This window comes from Leucopleurus acutus (genome assembly GCF_964270905.1).
Source record: "Leucopleurus acutus genome assembly, chromosome: 20".
In the NCBI taxonomy this organism is placed as follows: domain Eukaryota; kingdom Metazoa; phylum Chordata; class Mammalia; order Artiodactyla; family Delphinidae; genus Leucopleurus; species Leucopleurus acutus.
This window is the reverse complement of record NC_139162.1, coordinates 49,335,830-49,353,377: the sequence shown is the minus strand read 5'-3', so window position 1 is coordinate 49,353,377 and position 17,548 is coordinate 49,335,830. Positions and strand designations below refer to the sequence as shown.

At 52.4% G+C, this 17,548-nt stretch overlaps 1 protein-coding gene across 1 annotated transcript in view; it reads right to left on the bottom strand.

The window, feature by feature from the left end:
- Positions 1 to 17,548, bottom strand: part of CLPTM1 (CLPTM1 regulator of GABA type A receptor forward trafficking) — a 28,149-nt gene that overhangs the window by 8,300 nt on the left and 2,301 nt on the right. The window contains exons 2-5 of the mRNA XM_082862569.1: positions 14,069 to 14,181; positions 7,162 to 7,285; positions 6,142 to 6,300; positions 3,760 to 3,877 (exon numbers count right to left, since the gene is read on the bottom strand). Of these exons, the coding sequence (XP_082718695.1) occupies positions 3,760 to 3,877; positions 6,142 to 6,300; positions 7,162 to 7,285; positions 14,069 to 14,181 (514 nt within the window). The remainder of the gene's footprint in view (positions 1 to 3,759; positions 3,878 to 6,141; positions 6,301 to 7,161; positions 7,286 to 14,068; positions 14,182 to 17,548) is intronic.

Sequence of the window (17,548 nt, the reverse complement as noted above, 5' to 3'; positions counted from 1 at the left end):
GCTCCCGCTGCCCCGGGCAGGGCCCCTGATGTGCTCACCACGGCCCCACCAACCTCAGCCCTCGCCACCTCTCATCCTTGCGCACCCCACTCCTTCCTCCTCAAATGCGCCGACCTTGGGCCTGCAGACGTGCTGCTGCGCCTCCCCGGCAGGGATCCAGCATGGCTGGGATCTTCCTGGTTGGCTCCTTCTCCCCCTTCCAGCCCCTGGTTAAATGTCCCTTCCGCCCACTCCACTGAAGGCGGCTCCTGGAGCCTGGGTGGGTTCCTCGCCATTTCTGTTTCCTTCACCACAGTTCATCACGACCCACTGGTTCACCTGCCCACTGGTTTACTTGTTTGCTGTCTGCCCCCTCAACCAGTCTGCAAACCCCAGGTGGGGCCGGGCCCGTTTTGGGCCCTGCCGTATCCCCCCCCCCAGTGACGAACAGCAGCATTGATAAATATAAACAGGTGGGCCGACACAGGGCCGGAGAAGGCCCAGAGCCGCCAACGCGAGAAATATTTTGGGGCTGTGAATCCCCGGGCAGGAGTGGACCTCACTTCCTCTTGCAGAGGCCAGGTCAGACACGGGCTCCCTGCCACGCTGCCCCAAGCCCTGCCAAGACATGCCAGGACGACAGGGCGGGTACAGGATGGTACCCGCCTCCATCCGGGTATGGGTGACTCTTCAGCTCCCCCTTATGCTGGGACAACACATGGCCTGTCCCTCCCGTGACTTCTCCATCCTGCCCCCAGGTGCTAGGGAGATGGGGAAATGGAAGAGGGAGCTGGCCAAGAGCGGGGGCCCTGGGGTCACATCCTGGCTCTGTCTCCCATGAACTGAGGGACGTTGCTGAGCTACATCACCTCCCCGGGCCTCAGTCCCCCCTCTGGAGAATGGGGATTAAAGCCTCGCCTCTTCTGGGCAGGACCACTGCGAAGTGGCTCTCTGCTCTACAGAGCCCAGCCGGCAGAGCACCCCTGCATGTCACACTGACACACACCACAGGGCCCAGATCCCTCCCACCCGCTCAGAACCAGGGGCTTCTGGATTCTGTGGATGAGCTCAAGTTCAAAACCACTTCTGAGAATTGACTCAGGGTTTCAGCCCCGGGGCCAGCTGCTCTAACGGTTTCCATGAATATCATCCCATCACTTCTATCACAATTAACGCATTTGAGACCTTGCTCCCACGTCAGGGGAAAGCAGTAAACACCCAAGGGTGGGCATCCTGGAGAATAAATTCCCCGGGGACATGCTCCGCTGCTGTCTTCCACACCCATGAGAGGCTGTCCAGGACAGGGAGGGACCGTGCCCGGCCAGCCCCAGAGGCAAGAGGCTCTGGCTCAGGTGGAGAACATTCTGCAACTTGGTGGCATCCAGATGGGGTTATGATATGAGATGGACCTGGCTTCTGTAGGGAGGAAGAAGCCCCCTTTTCTTGGAGTTAAACTATACCCTGAGCACGGACAATGTGGCTCATTGAAACTGAAATGTGCTGTGAGTGTAAAACACACACTGGAATTTGAAACGTAGTGCAGGAAAAAGAAGAGTGAAAGTACCTCATTAATTTTTTTATACTGATTACATGTTGAAATGACAACACGTTGACCTCAATAAATTACTAACGTTCATTTTATGGCCTTTTTTTTTTTTTTTAACGTGGCCACTTAGAAAACTTACAATGCCTTCTGCGGCGGGCACTGTATCCCTCTGGGACAGTACTGTGCTAGGGTGCTGATCACTGGCCCTTTGGGGAAGGGAGGAGGAGGCTCTTCCGATCCCACACTCTTGCTCTATGCCCTGGGGTGGGCCGGTGGCCAGCTCCGTGTCCCTTCAAGCCCCTGCCCTAAGGGGGCCCAGGTGTGAGGCAAGCCTGGGGGATCCTGGTGGTTTCCCAGGTCCACAGGCTGCAGATTCTAGTTTGCAGACCACACCAACATCTGTCACACTGACCATGAACACGACCTCACCACACAGTGACATGGATCACATTCACCAGAGACAAAACCACAGAAGATGCTGGCACTGAGCGTGGCTGGTCTGTGTAGCTGGGACGCAAGCGAGCAGCCGCCCACCTGGGTCACGTTCAAAGCAACCTCTGACGCGTCAGGCACATGTAACCCAGACTTTCAGGGACACCTCCGTGGGGATGGCCCCTGCAGGCCACACCCCTCAGCCCGCCTCTGCCCACATCTTCGCAGATGCGCTCCACGGAAGCCAGCCAGCCAGCCGGGCGGAACGCCCTACAGAGCACAGTCCGCAGACGTACTTGCTTAGAACAGTGCTTAGCACACCTGGGGGACTCTTCCAAACCAGCTTTGGGTACTGAAATACAGTCACTAGGGTTTTGTTTCATCCAGTGTAGATGGTCACAAAAAAAATTCTCATCCTTTGGGTTATTTTTATACCAGAAGAGGTAGGAAAAGACCTAACCCATGCAAATTAAAGCACATCTGTCTCTGCGCCACACAAAACAGCCACAGGGATCTTAACCAAGTCCACAGGCGCAGCAGAATCCAAGTGAGGTGGAGCACGCAAAATTCACACGAAGGGAATGGGGGGCTTTTGGGAGGGGTGTGTGGGGGGCTGTCTGTTCTCTAGATCTGCTGAAACTGAAGTGCAGCAAGAGAGTCCCACAGCTGCCGATCAGGAGACAGTGGACTCAAGGACAAAAGACACGAAGGGCAGGCAAAAAAATGCCAACAATTATTAACCTCATGGAAAAGGAGATGTTGGCCAGGAAAGGAAAAATAAACTACACACACTGTATGGTTCAGATGGGAAGAAGAGTCACAGACTCAAAACCATTTGAGAGGTAATGTCAAAACTGAAAAACCAAGAAATTGCATTATCATCTTATTATTGGGAGCCTTGGAGGTTAAGTAGCAGAAACAGCTAAAGCAGTTGCCTGTGGGGAGTGGAAACTGGGGGAACACAAGAGGGGGAGAGCAGGAGACACATGAGTGTTGCTGTCTGGTTAAATTACTTGAATTTTAAACCATGTACTTATAACAAGAGATTAAAAAAAAATTTTTTTTAAAGAAGATGCCCTGGGCAGAGAGAATCTGTTTCAAAATGAGGTCGTGTCAGAAGTCCCAAATGGCCATAGTTCTGACCCAGGGCTTCTTGGGGTCACTGGCAGTCCTGTAGTTTGCTCACCCAATCAGGATTCTCAGGGGGGCACCAGGAGGGTGGCCAGCGAGGTGAGAACGGGGCCTGTCCGGTGACGTGGCCCTCACCAGCTTGCCTCGTCAAGGGAGGCCCTACTCAGAGGTGTGCGTGCGGGGGCGGAGGCTCACAGCGCAGCCATGCAGGACGCGTTCAAACCTGCAGCCTGGGAGCCTCGCACGGCCCCACAGGAGCCCCCAGGGCGGTCACTGTGCAGCACCCATTCCAGGAGCGGCCGACACAGATGCAATCACAGAGAGCACGCCGGATGCAACTAATGGCAAAGGGCCTGCAGTCTCCCTCTGCTCGTTTAATCAGCCACCGTTCTCTCATGGGCCATTCTGGAGTGTCTGCTCTGCCAGGCCCGGTACTGTGCACACGCCGGCCTCGCCCTTCCTCTTCTCCGAAGTCCCTTTCTCCACCTGCTCTTTCTAAGCCGATTCCTCTCCTGCCTGCCCACGGGTGTCCAGAGGCATGCAGGGTAAGTGGGGTTCGAGCCCGGCCACCAACCCCAGCCTCCCTGAGCACAGGGTTCTTGCCTGCCCTCGTGGACCTAGGAGTCCAGGCCCGCGGCACCACGGGGGCCCCAGGATGGAGAGGGACTTACTCCGAGACATGTGGACCGTGGCGAGCCGGCGATACAGCGCCTTCTGCCGGGGGTCTGGGTGGAAGCCGCTTTTGGTGAAGTAGACGTGGATATAGATGGAGCCGTTCTGCTGGACGCTCTGCAAGGCGGCCCGACAGGGACAAGGAACGGTGAAGCCCCTCACGACGCCCGCCCCCCACGGCTTCCTCACCCCCATTACTGAGTGTTCAGGGTGGGCAGTGTAGTTAAGTGGTTAGGGGCCAGACACTGGAGTTAGGCTCAAATTCAAAACCAGGCTGTAGCCCACAATGGCTGTGTGGCCTCAGGCTTCGCCTCGCTGAGCCTCAGGGCCCACCTGCAGGACGCAGATCATCAGCACTGAGGGCACAGCAGGGCCGTAAAGATTATCTGAGAGCGCTGAGCACGGTTACTCAAGCACCGAATAGGAGCTCAACAAACGTCAGCAGCCTTAACTCATTAAACGGTAGAATAACGAAGGCCAGATACCACTCTGGCGCTTCAAATGGTAACTGCCCAGTCCAGTGAGTCACACCCGTATAACTCACGTAAACCTTGGGCACTGGGGCATGTTATTATCCCATTTTCCAGATGTGGTGACTGGGGCTCACACAGAGAGGCTACATGCAGCGAGTAAGTGGGTCCGAGCCCAGTCTGTGGGCTCTCCCGTGGCCCTGCCTCTCACCGTCTGTGTCCTACCTCTCTGCCCGGGCCTTTCACCTACTATTCTCACCCCCCTGCCACACCCACCCAGATGAGGAAACTGAAGTGGGGTGGCCACCTGCCTGAGGCGCAGGGTGGGTGGCCGAGGCCGCACTGCAGCCTGTCTGACCTTCGTGGTAAGCTGGGATTCACCTGGCCACGCTGTGTCCTCACGTCCCTGCCTTCTAAGTCCACCTCTGTGTCAACCATGTTTTTATATTTCATGCTGTTTTCACATCTGGCAGGGAAGAGACCGCCCCTCCCAGGTCTAGCTGATTCCTGGAAATAATAAACAACTCGCCTAACTTTGAATATAACTTTAAAATGCAAACCAACAAACCCAAGTCCACACCCCAGCCACCCCCTTAGGGACTGGCAAGCAGGTCAGTCCTAAGGTGTTTCCCCACCTGCCCTGCCTTTCCTGCGGAAACCTCGATAAAGGCTTCGGCCTAGGCCTCCCCATGCCCCTTCTGCTCCTGTCCAAACCTGGTGCTTCCCCACGTGGCCCTGCGTAGTGTGGTGAGCCCCCTCCTCTTGGGAAATGTAAGCAGTAAATTCTCCTTCCAATGGCCTTGGCCTGTGTGGCTGCTCAGTCGCCTCCACAAATTAAAGTCAAGTACAACTTAGACAACTCTCCCATCACAGAGCTGGGAAGGAGGGTTAGCACCAAGTCCTTGGAAGCTTCTCTCACTGCCTGGCTTACTGTCCCCCAGTCTTCCTCAGATCTGGGGTTGGGGTCTGGGGGCTGGACGTGAAGTCTCAGTGGGAGCCACCTCTCAGCACGGGCTATCCTATCTGCTTCCAGCTACCCAAAGAGACCCAGACAGAGCCAGACAGAGCAGAGATGCTCCCTCCTCCCCAGGAGGCCGAGGAGACTTGATGGGGAGAAAGGAATGAGAGAGCAGCCCCAAAGAGATGTCAACATTCACAGGTTCATCAAATTCATTGATTATTCAACAGCCACTGATTCTGCACCCAGTCCTCTGCTGGGCAGAGCTGGGGACAGAGCTGTGACCAAGATGGTCCCATGGGGAAAACAGATCCATATTCAGGTAGTGACAACCCCCCAGAGCCGGCACGGCTTGCGCTGGGGAGCCCAGAGAGGGTGCTGGCTGAGCCCGAGTGTCAGGGAGAGCTCCCTGGAGGAGGCAGGATTTGAACTGGGGCTGCCAGAGTCCAGAGCCAGACAGCCTGAGTTCAGTTCAGTTAACACTGGCTGTGCGACCTTGGGTGGGGCTTCTCTGTACCTCAGTTTCCTCATCAGTCAAATGGAAATAACAGTTCCCACTTCCTAGGGTTGCTGGGAGGTTTCCACCAGTCAGCCCAGGCTGGTGCCCTGTACGTACTCAATCAACATTAACTATTATTTTCAAACCAGGCTGGCTGACTGGCCACCCCCAGGGATGATTACTAATCTTTCACTGGTTTATACCACAGATTTACACAACCCTGAAAGTAGCTGGGAGGATCCTATGCCAATTCCAACTCCATCCAAATGGAGAGGTGGGGAAGACAAGGCCCAGAGACCTCAGGGACCTGCCTGTGGTCACAAAGCATGTGAACTGAGAGTAGAGCCAGGCTTGGAACCTGGACTCCCGATTGCAGGACTGGGAGCTGGTTCAAGGAAATGCCCTTAGTGCTAGCCGAGCAGCCTTGGGGCCAGAAACCAGAAGCTGTCCCCACCTGTGGAATGTCGAGCTCAGCAAAATGCTCGTAGCAGCCGTCTGAGTTCTCGCCACTCGTCCAGTCGCCATACACAAGGTCATGCTGCTCCCAGAAGAGCGCTGATGTGGCATTAAAGTCTGTAAAGTGCTCGTGCTCTGAGATGTACACGTGCAGGTTCTGTTGGGAGGGGAAGTGGGGGGAGCTTCGTTAGGGCTGCTTACAGGACCCTCTGAAGGCTGACAGATAAAGAGCAGATGAAGAGCTGTGGCAGCAACGGCCCACTAATATGAACAATTTGCGGGGTGGCGGGGGGAAGGTTAGTGGAGAGAAGAGCAGCAGCTAGTAGAATAAACTTTCTCTTTCCTCATACCCCCACCACGTCTGTCCTGGTCCGAGAGCAAAAAACAATTAAACAATGTCCAGCCTGCCAATTAGAATTTGGGGTTGGAAAGGATCCGGACCTCCCTGAATCATCTCCCCTCTCAGCCTCTCATGGGCTTCTTGGTCAGAGCGCCACAGGCTTATGGATAAAGCACAGTCAAGATGTGCAGGAGTGTCAGCCGGCTACTGAGAACCGAGGGGCACTGGGGAGCTGGCCTCAGAACTCCCTCCTTTCCCAAGTCCCCGTGGCCATCCTCGTCCAGAGCCCAGAAGGCCCAGTGGTAAAGAACAGCCGAGTGGTGGTCGCCCTGCTGGCCAGAATTCCACGAAATCAGGCATCCCAGAGCTGCAGAGAACCGCAGAGGTGGGAGAAGCCGAGATTACTGAGGTTAGAACACCTGTTGCAGGTGCTCCCGAACAAAGTCCTTCTCGCAGAAAGACCACCACCACAAACCCAGAAGAGTTACTTGCTCCTTGTAAGTGTCACCTGAGTGACTCAGATTTCATGGGCTGAAGATGCACCTGGAGTCTCTCAATCCTTGACCCGTTCACAGACCTGACAGTGACCAGGGGTCGCGTCTGTCCCAGCAGCCCATGCCACTCCCCCACACCTTCCCCGCCTCCTCTCCCGGGTCTGGCCTCCCAGCCAGTGGTTACCATTAAAGTGTCTTTGGGGAACAGGTTGCGGCTGGCGACGCGTGGGGCTCCTCCGGGGCCTGCCTGGTCCTGAGGGGCCGGCCCGCGGCGGAACCAGCTGCTGATGGCCCAGATGATGAAGATCCTGAGGAGGCAAGCAGGGCAGGCGGTGAGTCTCCATGCCTTTTCTTTCCAACGTGGATCTGCTTGACCTTCGGACTCAGCACCTGCTGCGGCCTGACCCGGGGGCTGATCGAGTAGGGAGGGTCCCTGAGAAGGCAGTTGTAGGGCTGCTGAGAAGACAAGATGCCCCCAAAGGCCATGCCCGGGGATAGACCCCAGATGCCTGCCACTGACTCCCTGGAGTCTGGCGGCCACAGGGCTGCAGGGGCTTCGACCCTCGAAACCTCCGAACTAGGAAACCTAACGTCCCAGTCCCCTGGAATCCCAAAGTGTGAGAACCCTAGAACCTGGAATCCCAGCATTTTAGAGACACAGACATCAGGCAGAGCAACATTTCAGAACTTCAAATCAACTGAAAACTGCAGAAGCAAACAGTAAGTAATGGGTGAGTCCCTATTTTTAGTAACACTGGGCTAGGTTATTCAGACCAACTTTCCTGTTGGAAACAACTTGGAAAAGCTTGATAAAAATTAATATACGAAGAATATACTAACACCAGTTTTACATTTACAATTATATATCTCGATATAGCAACATATTCTATATGTTCTTCTATTTTCTTATATATTTTAATCAAGTTTATATATATATATGTAAACATATATTCGTTTTTTAATTAATTAATTATTTTATTTAATTTATTTATTTTTGGCTGGGTTGGGTCTTCGTTGCTCTGCGTGGGCTTTCTCTAGTTGCAGCAAGCGGGGCCACTCTTCATTGCAGTGTGGGGTTTCTCATTGTGGTGGCTTCTCTTGTTGCCTAGCACGGGTTCTAGGTACCCGGGCTTCAGTAGTTGTGGCGCACGGGCTTAGCTGCTCCACGGCATGTGGGATCTTCCCAGACCAGGGCTCGAACCCCTGCACCAGCAGGAGGATCTTTAACCACTGCGCCACCAGGGAAGTCCTTCTTCACTTCTTTGGTTCCCATCTTCCTTTCAGTTTTTGCCTGGTAAGTCTGCAGTCTTGTCCATTCTTCAATGCTTTTAAGAGTAGATGTTTACAGGGCTTCCCTGGTGGCGCAGTGGTTGGGAGTCTGCCTGCCGATGCGGGGGACACGGGTTCGTGCCCCGGACTGGGGGGATCCCACATGCCGCAGAGCGGCTGGGCCCGTGAGCCATGGCCGCTGAGCCTGTGCGTCCAGAGCCTGTGCTCCGTGGCAGGAGGGGCCACAGCAGCAAGACGCCCGTGTACCACAAAAAAAAAAAAAAAAAAAAAAAAAGAATCCACCTGCTAATGCAGGGGACACGGATTCGATCCCTGGTCCGGGAAGATCCCACATGCCGCGGAGCAACTAAGCCCGTGCGCCACAACTACTGAGCCTGTACTCTACAGCCCGCGAGCCACAACTACTAAGCCCTCGTGCCACAACTACTGAAGCCCATGTGTCTAGAGCCCATGCTCTGCAACAAGAGAAGCCACCACAACGAGAAGCCTGCGCACCACAACGAAGAGTAGCCCCTGTTCGCTGCAACTAGAGAAAGCCCGCACGCAGCAACGAAGACCCAACGCAACCCAAAAAGTTAATTAATTAATTTGAAAAAAAAAAGTAAACAGCAACGTGATTCAGTTATATATACACATATTTTTATATATATATATAATTGATAATATATGATATAATGTGTATATATATTCTTTTCCAGATTATTTTCAATTATATGTTATTACAAGATATTGAATATAGTTTCCTGTGCTATACAGTAAGTCCTTGTTGTTTTTCCTTTTTTTTGGAAGCTTCTTTTGGTGTTTGAGGACATCTGCTAGGTGTTTTGATGGGTGAACAAAAACGCCAGCCCAGGGCCCACACAGGGTAACCAGAGACCTACTCTATGAGAAGCTAAGACTCCACAGGGCTCGCCGCCAAGGTCACGGGGAAGCAGGTGTGCCCTAGCCCTCCTCAGAGTCGTACGCCAGGTGGGCACAGCCAGAGCCTTGAACCTGGTACCAAGGAGACCCCGAATGACAGTGCTCCAGGCAGCCAGCAGAGGCAAAGCAAGTCCTCTCTGTAGGAAAACAGGTTCATCCTAGGCCTGGAATGATTCCTATAAATAATTTTCCAAGTATGATGATCAACACACAGCCACAGATTAAGCCAGGCGCACAAGGAAACAAGACACTATGAGTGAGAAGCAGCAGAAACCAAAACCAATCTACCTAATGGCACTGTGGTAACCTAAATGGGAGGGAAATCCAAAGGGGAGGGGATAGCTGTACGTGTACGGCTGATTCATTCTGGTGTGCAGTGGAAGCTAACACAACATTGTAAACAACCATTTTCCAATAAAAATTAAAAAAAAGACAGAAAAGAAAAGAACCCAAAATTTGAGATGCTCAGAAGCACTGGAGATTTCAGAATGTTATAAAACCCTCAAAATGTATATTGAGAGAGAGCTTCAGAAGTATCCACTCTGAATAACATGATAGAAAGAAATCAAAATAGAAACAAAATGACAGTTAAAACAAATATACTCAGAGTCATTTTCTCAATTTACAAAACTGAATAGACATAATACACAGTCTTTGTGTTGTAAATGAAGTAGAGATATTTACAGGATACACTGTTTAAAGAGAAAGGCAAGATGAAGGAAAGTATACAGAGTAGCCATCCATTTTTGTGTAATATACTATGTGAAAACAAAAACAAAAACCTGGGCTGGGGGAAAGAGAAGTGGGAGTTAGTGTTTAATGGGGACAGTTTCAGTTGAGGAAGATGAAAAAGTTCTGGAGATGGATGGCAGTCATGGCTGCACAATAATGTGGATGTACTTACTGCCACAGAATTATACACTTAAAAATGGTTAAAAGGGTAGATTTTGTTATACGTATTTTGCCACAATAAAAAAAAAAACCCCAACAATTTGTAATGCACCTTTACGTCAACATAAAAGTAGAGAAAGGTATAAAATACACATCAGACTTTAAAATGGATTCCCTTGGTTTGGGGGAATAGGGAAGGCCTAGGGGTAAGCAAAAAAACCCAAAATGCCTCAAAACACAATACTGTCTTAAAAAAAACTCTGCACAATGAAAACAGCATGCACGTGAATCAACATGGGAAAGGACCGCCACCAATACAGGAATGATGAATAATGGTTACCTTCAGGTGATTTTTGATTTTCTTCTTTATGCTTTTCTTTTTGAATATTTTTTAATGAACAAAATAAAAGCCCCACAATGAAACTGTAGCAGACTTCTAGTTGTTTCCCAATATTCATCTTTCCCTTTTCCCTCAGAAAGAAGACTCCTAAATTTTAACTGGACCCCTTGGCTACCTGGAATAAAGACTACAAAATCCAGCCTTACAGCCAGGTGTGGACACATGGTGAAGTTCTGGCCAATAAAATGTAAAAACAGTGTGTTTACTGGACTTTGGGGAAGTGTCTTCAATAGAAAGAGCATCCCTCCTTTATTTCTTCTTCCCTCCTGGAATGTGGACGTGATGGTCTTATCCTCAGCAGCCATATTAGGCCATGAGGATAAAGGGCAAAACCTAGCAATGGTGGAACAAAGAGCAGGAAGCAATCTGGGATGCAGAAGCCCGCAGAATCCTGGTCTGCCTAGGCCCAGGATAGTACATGAGAGACAGGGAAACGTCTTATCGTATTAATTCGGGTCTCTCAGATACATGCAGCTCTATAATTATTAGATGAGACAAGTACTTATTGATTGCAGGTGTGAAAAGCAATACAGTTGACCCTTGAACAACAAAGGTTTGAAGTGCGTGGGACCACTTATACAAATCTTTTTCAACAGTAAATACTACAGTACTACACGATCCATGGATGGTTGAATCCGTGGATGTGGAAACACAGATATGGAGGAATCGCTAGTACAGAGGGCCAACTGTAAGTGATACGTGGATACACAGGGTCGGCCCCCCCCATCCCCACGTTGTTCAAGGATCAACTGTATAGCAGAGAGGTTAAGTACTCAGCCTCTAAGTTGCAATATCTGGATCTGAGGCCCAGCTCTCCTACTTCCCGACTGGGTGACCTTAGGCAAGACTCTTAACCTCTCTAGGCCTCCATTTCCTCAACAGTTAAAATAGGGATAACAGGGCTTCCCTGGTGCCACAGTGGTTAAGAATCCGCCTGCCAATGCAGGGCACACGGGTTCAAGCCCTGGTCCGGGAAGATCCCACATGCCGCAGAGCAACTAAGACCGTGTGCCATAACTACTGAGCCTGCGCTCTAGAGTCCGTGAGTCACAACTATTGAGCCCATGTGCCACAACTACTGAAGCCCGTGCGCCTGGAGCCTGCACTCCGCAACAAGAGAAGCCACCGCCATGAGAAGCCCACGCACCACAACGAAGAGTAGTGCCTGCTCGCTGCAACTAGAGAAAGCCACGCACAGCAACAAAGAACCAAAGCAGCCAAAAATAAATGAAAAAAAAAAAAGGGATAACAACACTTCTTACCTCGTAGGCTTGTCTACAAGCATTAAATGCATTGATATGTACACACACACGATATAATACATCATCTAGAATGGAGCCTGGTACATACAGTAAGTGTTTTAGAAGTGTTAGCTATTATTGTTATTTTCATCATAGGAAAAAGGCATACCAAAAACTTCAGAATGGAAAAACACTACAAGAGAATTCTAGCGTGAGTGGGTACCTCCCTGCTGAGCCCCAAACCACGCCAAACGGCAGCATCAGGCGCAGGGACTTGCCTCTGCCTGGACAAGCCATGGAGCCCTGGGGTCCGGGGTCTCAGAGGCCATGGCCCAGTTGAGCTATCTGCTGCCTCCCACCACCCCAGGAGGTCCCTGATGCACACGGCTGGGGAAGGTCTGGAACTGGCCATTCCTGGGGACCCCTCCATTTCCAAGGGAGGCTCCCATTTTAGTAAATATGCCAAGGGAGAGTGTGTGAGCAAAGACACCCACAGGCAGCTGTGCCCCGGCTTAGCGTGTGGCCTGCAGGGGGCCCACGCACTCCGGGCTCCTGGGTCTCCAGGAGCAGACTGGACTGGACTTCCTGTAGGATTCCAGATCCCCAGTTCCCTGAAGAACATCTGCTCACCGTGGGCCCTCCATCCCCGCATCCCAGACCAGGAAGCCCTGCCCTAGGACACCAGGGCTGGCCCTCACCTAATGCTCATATCCTCGCTCCCACCCCAAGTAGGCATTCTACATTCACGGGGAAATTTTAAGTGTATGAAAAGACATACGACAACTCTCCCTCCCACCCCGCCCTCCACTCCAGGTAACCACTGGTTTAGTTGGGGGAAGTGCTGAAAACCATGGGCTCTACCCTCTACTCTCAAAACAGGCCATTCTCACGCCATCTGCTTGATGCTTCAGAGAGCTCACAGGCCCCTGAAAACAAACCCTGAATCCCATCTACGAACTCCAGATGGAGACGGTCTTCCAGCACCCACCGGGGCTGATTCTTGGTGGCGCCTGGCCCTAAGGAAGGAAATGAGCCTGCACTGTGGCTGTATTCAAAACGTCTATCTGAAGGAAGCTCCCTTATGTACTGATGTGGAAAGATTTCTAACATATAGTGTTAATGAAAAAAAAGATCAAGGTGTAGAACTGTGTAAAATAGGCTACCTCTCATGTAAAAATGAAGGGAAAGATAAAAATAATCTTTATTCCTAGCTGCTTGAAGCATGAAAAGAAGAAACTAATATATAAGAAAATTCTAAGTCCTTATTGGACACAGAGGCGGGGGGGAGGGGAGGGAGTGGCACGGTGAAGAGAAAGGAGGGGCTCCACGGATGAAGAAACCCAGTCCCAGATAGATCCCCCTGCGCCCTCCCAGCAGCTCCCCAGGGCCTCACTCAGAGGCCAGGCTTCCAGAAGGCAGGTCCTGTGCTCCCGGTACCTGGGAACGGTCACACGCATCCACGTGTAAGAGGATCTGCACCAGCCACTCTCAAAGGCACAGCCTGTATGACTTCACTTACAGGAGGGACCCAGAGCAGTCAAATTCACAGAAATGGAAGGGAGAATGGCGGGGGCCAGGGGCTGGGGGTAGGAGGGAGAATCGAGGAGTTAGTGTTTACCGGGTACAGAGTTTCAGTTTGGGGAAGATGAAGAAGTTCTGGAGATAGATGGTCTGACAGTTGCACAACAATGTCAGTATACTTAATGCCACTGAGTGGTGCACTTAAAGATAGTTAAAACGCTAAATTTTATGTAATGCAGATGTTGTGGCTGAATTGTGTCCCGCCCCGCTCCAAATTCATGTGTTGCACTTCTAACCCTCAGTATCTCAGTGACTGCATGTGCAGATAGGGCCTTTAAAGAGGTGACTAAGGCTAAGTGAGGTCATTACTTAGGGTGGGCCCTAATCCAGTCTGACTGCTGCCCATATAGGAAGGGGCGATTAGGACACAGACAACACAGAAGAAAGACCATGTGAAGACAGGAAGACGGCCAGCTACAAGCCAAGGAGAGAGGCCTCAGAGGAAACCAGACATCCTGACACCTTAATCTCAGACTTCCAGCCCCCAGAATTATGAGAAAGTAAAAAGGTCTCCAGCAGTACAGTAATGATGGTAATCCTCAGTGATTCTTTCCTTTCCTCTTTTTAAAAAAATTTGTTTGCTTGTTTGGCTGTGCCACATGGCTTGCGGGATCTTAGTTCCCCAACTAGGGATCGAACCCGTGCCCCCTGCAGTTGAAGCACGGAGTCCTAACCACTGGACTGCCAGAGAATTCCCTCCCTTCCTCTTTATGCTTTTCTTACTTGAACTTTTTTCAATGAACAGAACCAAAGCTACATCTGCTCACCTGAACAGCACGCCTTTGATGACCTGCCAGGCATTGGGTGCTGGCTGGGGTGGTGGGTTCTGGGGCTGGGTCTCCGCCGGCGGGTCCCTCCCGATGCTGCCATTGCTAGTCACCTGCAGGGACAGAGGCCAGGGTGAGGAGGGAGGATGCATCCTGAGGCGCCAAGGCTGTTGTAGGCACCACCATGTGCCGAGGCCCAGTAAGGGCTGACCACAGGGAGGGCGCCTGGCCCATCCTGGGCGTCAGGGAGGGGTCCTGGAGGAGGAGACATCAGAGCTGAGCCCTAAATCATAACCAGTTGGCTGGTGCAGAGGAGGCAATGAGGGAAGCAGCAGGTGCAGACAAGAAGGTGAGAGAGACAGGCTGACTCCGAGGATGGGCCAATGCACCCTGGGGCTGGAGCCCAGGATGGAAGGAGATGGCTACTGGGGACAACGTAGAAGGGGTTAGGCGGCAGGTGTCAGATTCTGCAAGGCTTGGGTTTATCTGAAAGGTCCTTCCGCGGGCAAACAATTCTTGACGCCTCCTCTGTGGCCAGCCCTGTGGGGGGCCCATCCCTCCAGGGGCTCTGGATCTAGCAGGTGAGACAGACACAGAAAAACACAATCAGATTGTGAGCCACACAGAGGTGTGTGAGATGTACACAGCACAGACCACCCCGTGAGGCCAGAACTAGGAACACTGCCATTTGGCAGCCGAGCAAACGGGGGCTCAGGGAGCCTAAGCCAACTTGTCTGGGTCACTCAGGAAGGATGATGGCAGCACGATGACCGGAGTGTGGGCAGGCCAGGGAGTCAGGCAGGACTTCCCAAAGAAACAATCTTCATTCAGAAACAGAAGCTCAGAAGTGACAACTCCCGCCAGTTGTCCCCTCACCCTCCAGCTTTTAAGAGACAGGACCAGGGCTTCCCTGGTGGCGCAGTGGTTGAGAGTCCACCTGCCGATGCAGGAGACACGGGTTCGTGCCCTGGTCCGGGAAGATCCCACATGCCGCGGAGCGGCTGGGCCCGTGAGCCATGGCCACTGAGCCTGCACGTCTGGAGCCTGTGCTCCGCAACGGGAGAGGCCACAACGGGGAGAGGCCGGCGTACCGCCAAAAAAAAAAAAAAAGAGAGACAGGACCCAGGACTGTCATGATGGCTGTTAGGTGGGAGCATTGCCCAGCCCAGGGCTGGCAGAGAGCAGGGGCTCAATACACACCCAGGGAATCAACAAATGCTCTCTGAAGGGCTTGCCCTGAACACTCAGGCCACCAATCCACCCATTCCTGGGCCTCCCCAGTCCCCCGACTCCTGCCTCAAGCCCGCTCCTCTGCAACGTCTTCTGTCGGCTTCAAATGCCCCCAAGAGTAGGGACAGAGGCTCCCAAAGCCAGATGAGGCTGCCACGAAGCTGAGGCCAGCATTTGTTAAAGGCATCACTTGTCACTTCCTGTCCCCTTCACCAGCAAGAGCTCTTCCCTTTCATCTCCCAAGTGCAGAAGAGCACTGTGGTAAAAGGTGGGGCTCTGGGGTCTGACAGACCTGGGCTGTGGACCGGTCCCATGGCCCCTGGCTGTGAGAGCTTGGGTGTGTCACTTCCCTCTCTGGCTCTTCAGCTCTCTGACCCAAGGGCCAGGCTGTGATCATACCAGTACGTTTAGGGTAGAACAGATTTCCTCTGTGTGTCGATAAAAGTAACTCCCGAGTACCTACTGTGCGCCAGGCCCGTGCTGGGCAGCAGGGTCAGTGGTAGCCACACAGCTCTGGGGTCTCTGCCCTCCCAGAGCTCAGGGTCTAGAGGGAAAGGTGCCGGCAGAACAGTAAACAGGATAATTAACAAAGGTAAACAGGAAAGTGTTCCAGGGGAAACAAGCAGAGGGGGTGACCGGGTGGTTAGGGAGGCCTCCCGAGGAGCTGTCTTTGACATTTGGGTGAAGGGTGTCTAAGGGAGAGAAGAGGTGTGGGCAAAGGTCTGGCTGAGGGGCGGGCGAGGTCGAATAGGCACAGGGCCCCCTTGTTCAGGGCTGGCCTCGCTCATGGGAGCACTGGGTGAGGGGGGCAAGCAAGGGTTTGCAGCAGGTCTGAGCTGATTCTGGATCAAGAAAAGGAAGCTTGAGGCCGGGCGAGGATTTGAACCCACGTCTGGCTGGCTCCCAGGTCTGTTCTCTTACCTGCAATGGTGGACAAGCTGGCTGAAAACCCTCCCAGGGAAATGCAAAGGAAAGCCAAATGCAAAGGTGCCACTTCACTAGGATGCCCGTAATCAAAAAGATGGACAATCACAAGTGCTGGTGAGGACGTGGAGAAACTGAAAGAGCTGTACACTGCTGGCGGGAGAAATGGAGCTGCTGCTTTGAAAAATACGCAGCTACTTAAAAAGCTAAATGTGCCCCTGCCATCCGAACCAGCAATCCCACTCCAAGGTCTCTGCCTCCGAGAAACGAGAACTCTGCGTCCACACAAAAGCGTATACGCAAATGTTCATAGCAGTGTTACTTGTAAAGCCAGAAACAACCCGAAAGTCTTTCGATGAATGACCGCTGATGGTTCTGCACAATGGAATACTACTGAGCAATAAAAAGGGACACTGCTGGGGGCAGAGAAAGCGCAAAAGGGAACAAGGGAGTGTTTTGCAGGGATGGGAGTGTTCTCAGACCACACGGTGGTGGTGACTGTACTGCACAACTGCATAAATGTGCTGAAAGCCACTGAACTCTACACTGACAACAGGTGAATGTTACGGTATCTAAATCACACTTCAATAAAAAGGTAACTCTCCTGCGGCTCCACTTCCCTCAGAGTACAGGCAAAGTTGTCACCATGGCCTCTGAGGCCTGGCATGATCCTCTGTGCCCATCTGCTCTCACCCCTCTCCCCTCAGTCACCAGTTCCAGCCACATCAGCCTCCCTGCTGCTCCCTCATCACACCTGTTCCACCTCAGGGCCTTTGCACTGGCTGTTCTCTTTACCTGAAAGGCTTTCCCCCACCATATGTGTGACTCCCTCCCTCATCTCCCTTAGGTCTTTGTTCAAATGTCACCTCCTCAGAAAGCCCTTCCCAGACCACTGTATTTAAATGGCAACCTCCTACCCACCCCTCTCTTCCTATGCTCCTCCCCACCTTTAGTTCTGCCCATGGCACTCAGCACCATCCGAACCGCTGTATACTTTTCTTATTTACCTTGTTCACTGTCCCTGTCCCCAACCCCACCCCACACCCCACTCCCAGCCCTCAACAAATACATGGGCTCCAAGAGGGCAGGGCCTCTGTTTTGTTCATAGCCATAGCATCAGCATGGGGACTAGCATGTAGTGGGGACTCAACCCACGTTAGCTGAAGCAATGATTACCAGAGCTGTGGGCCTGGTGTCTGAGTCCCTGCCTGAAGGAGGAGCAGGCTGGCTGGGGCAGCAGATTGCTGAGGGTCTGTGCATGAGCCAGGAGAGGGCAGCGGTGGCTGCGGACACTGCAGTGACTAAGAAGTAGTTCCTGCTCTTGCA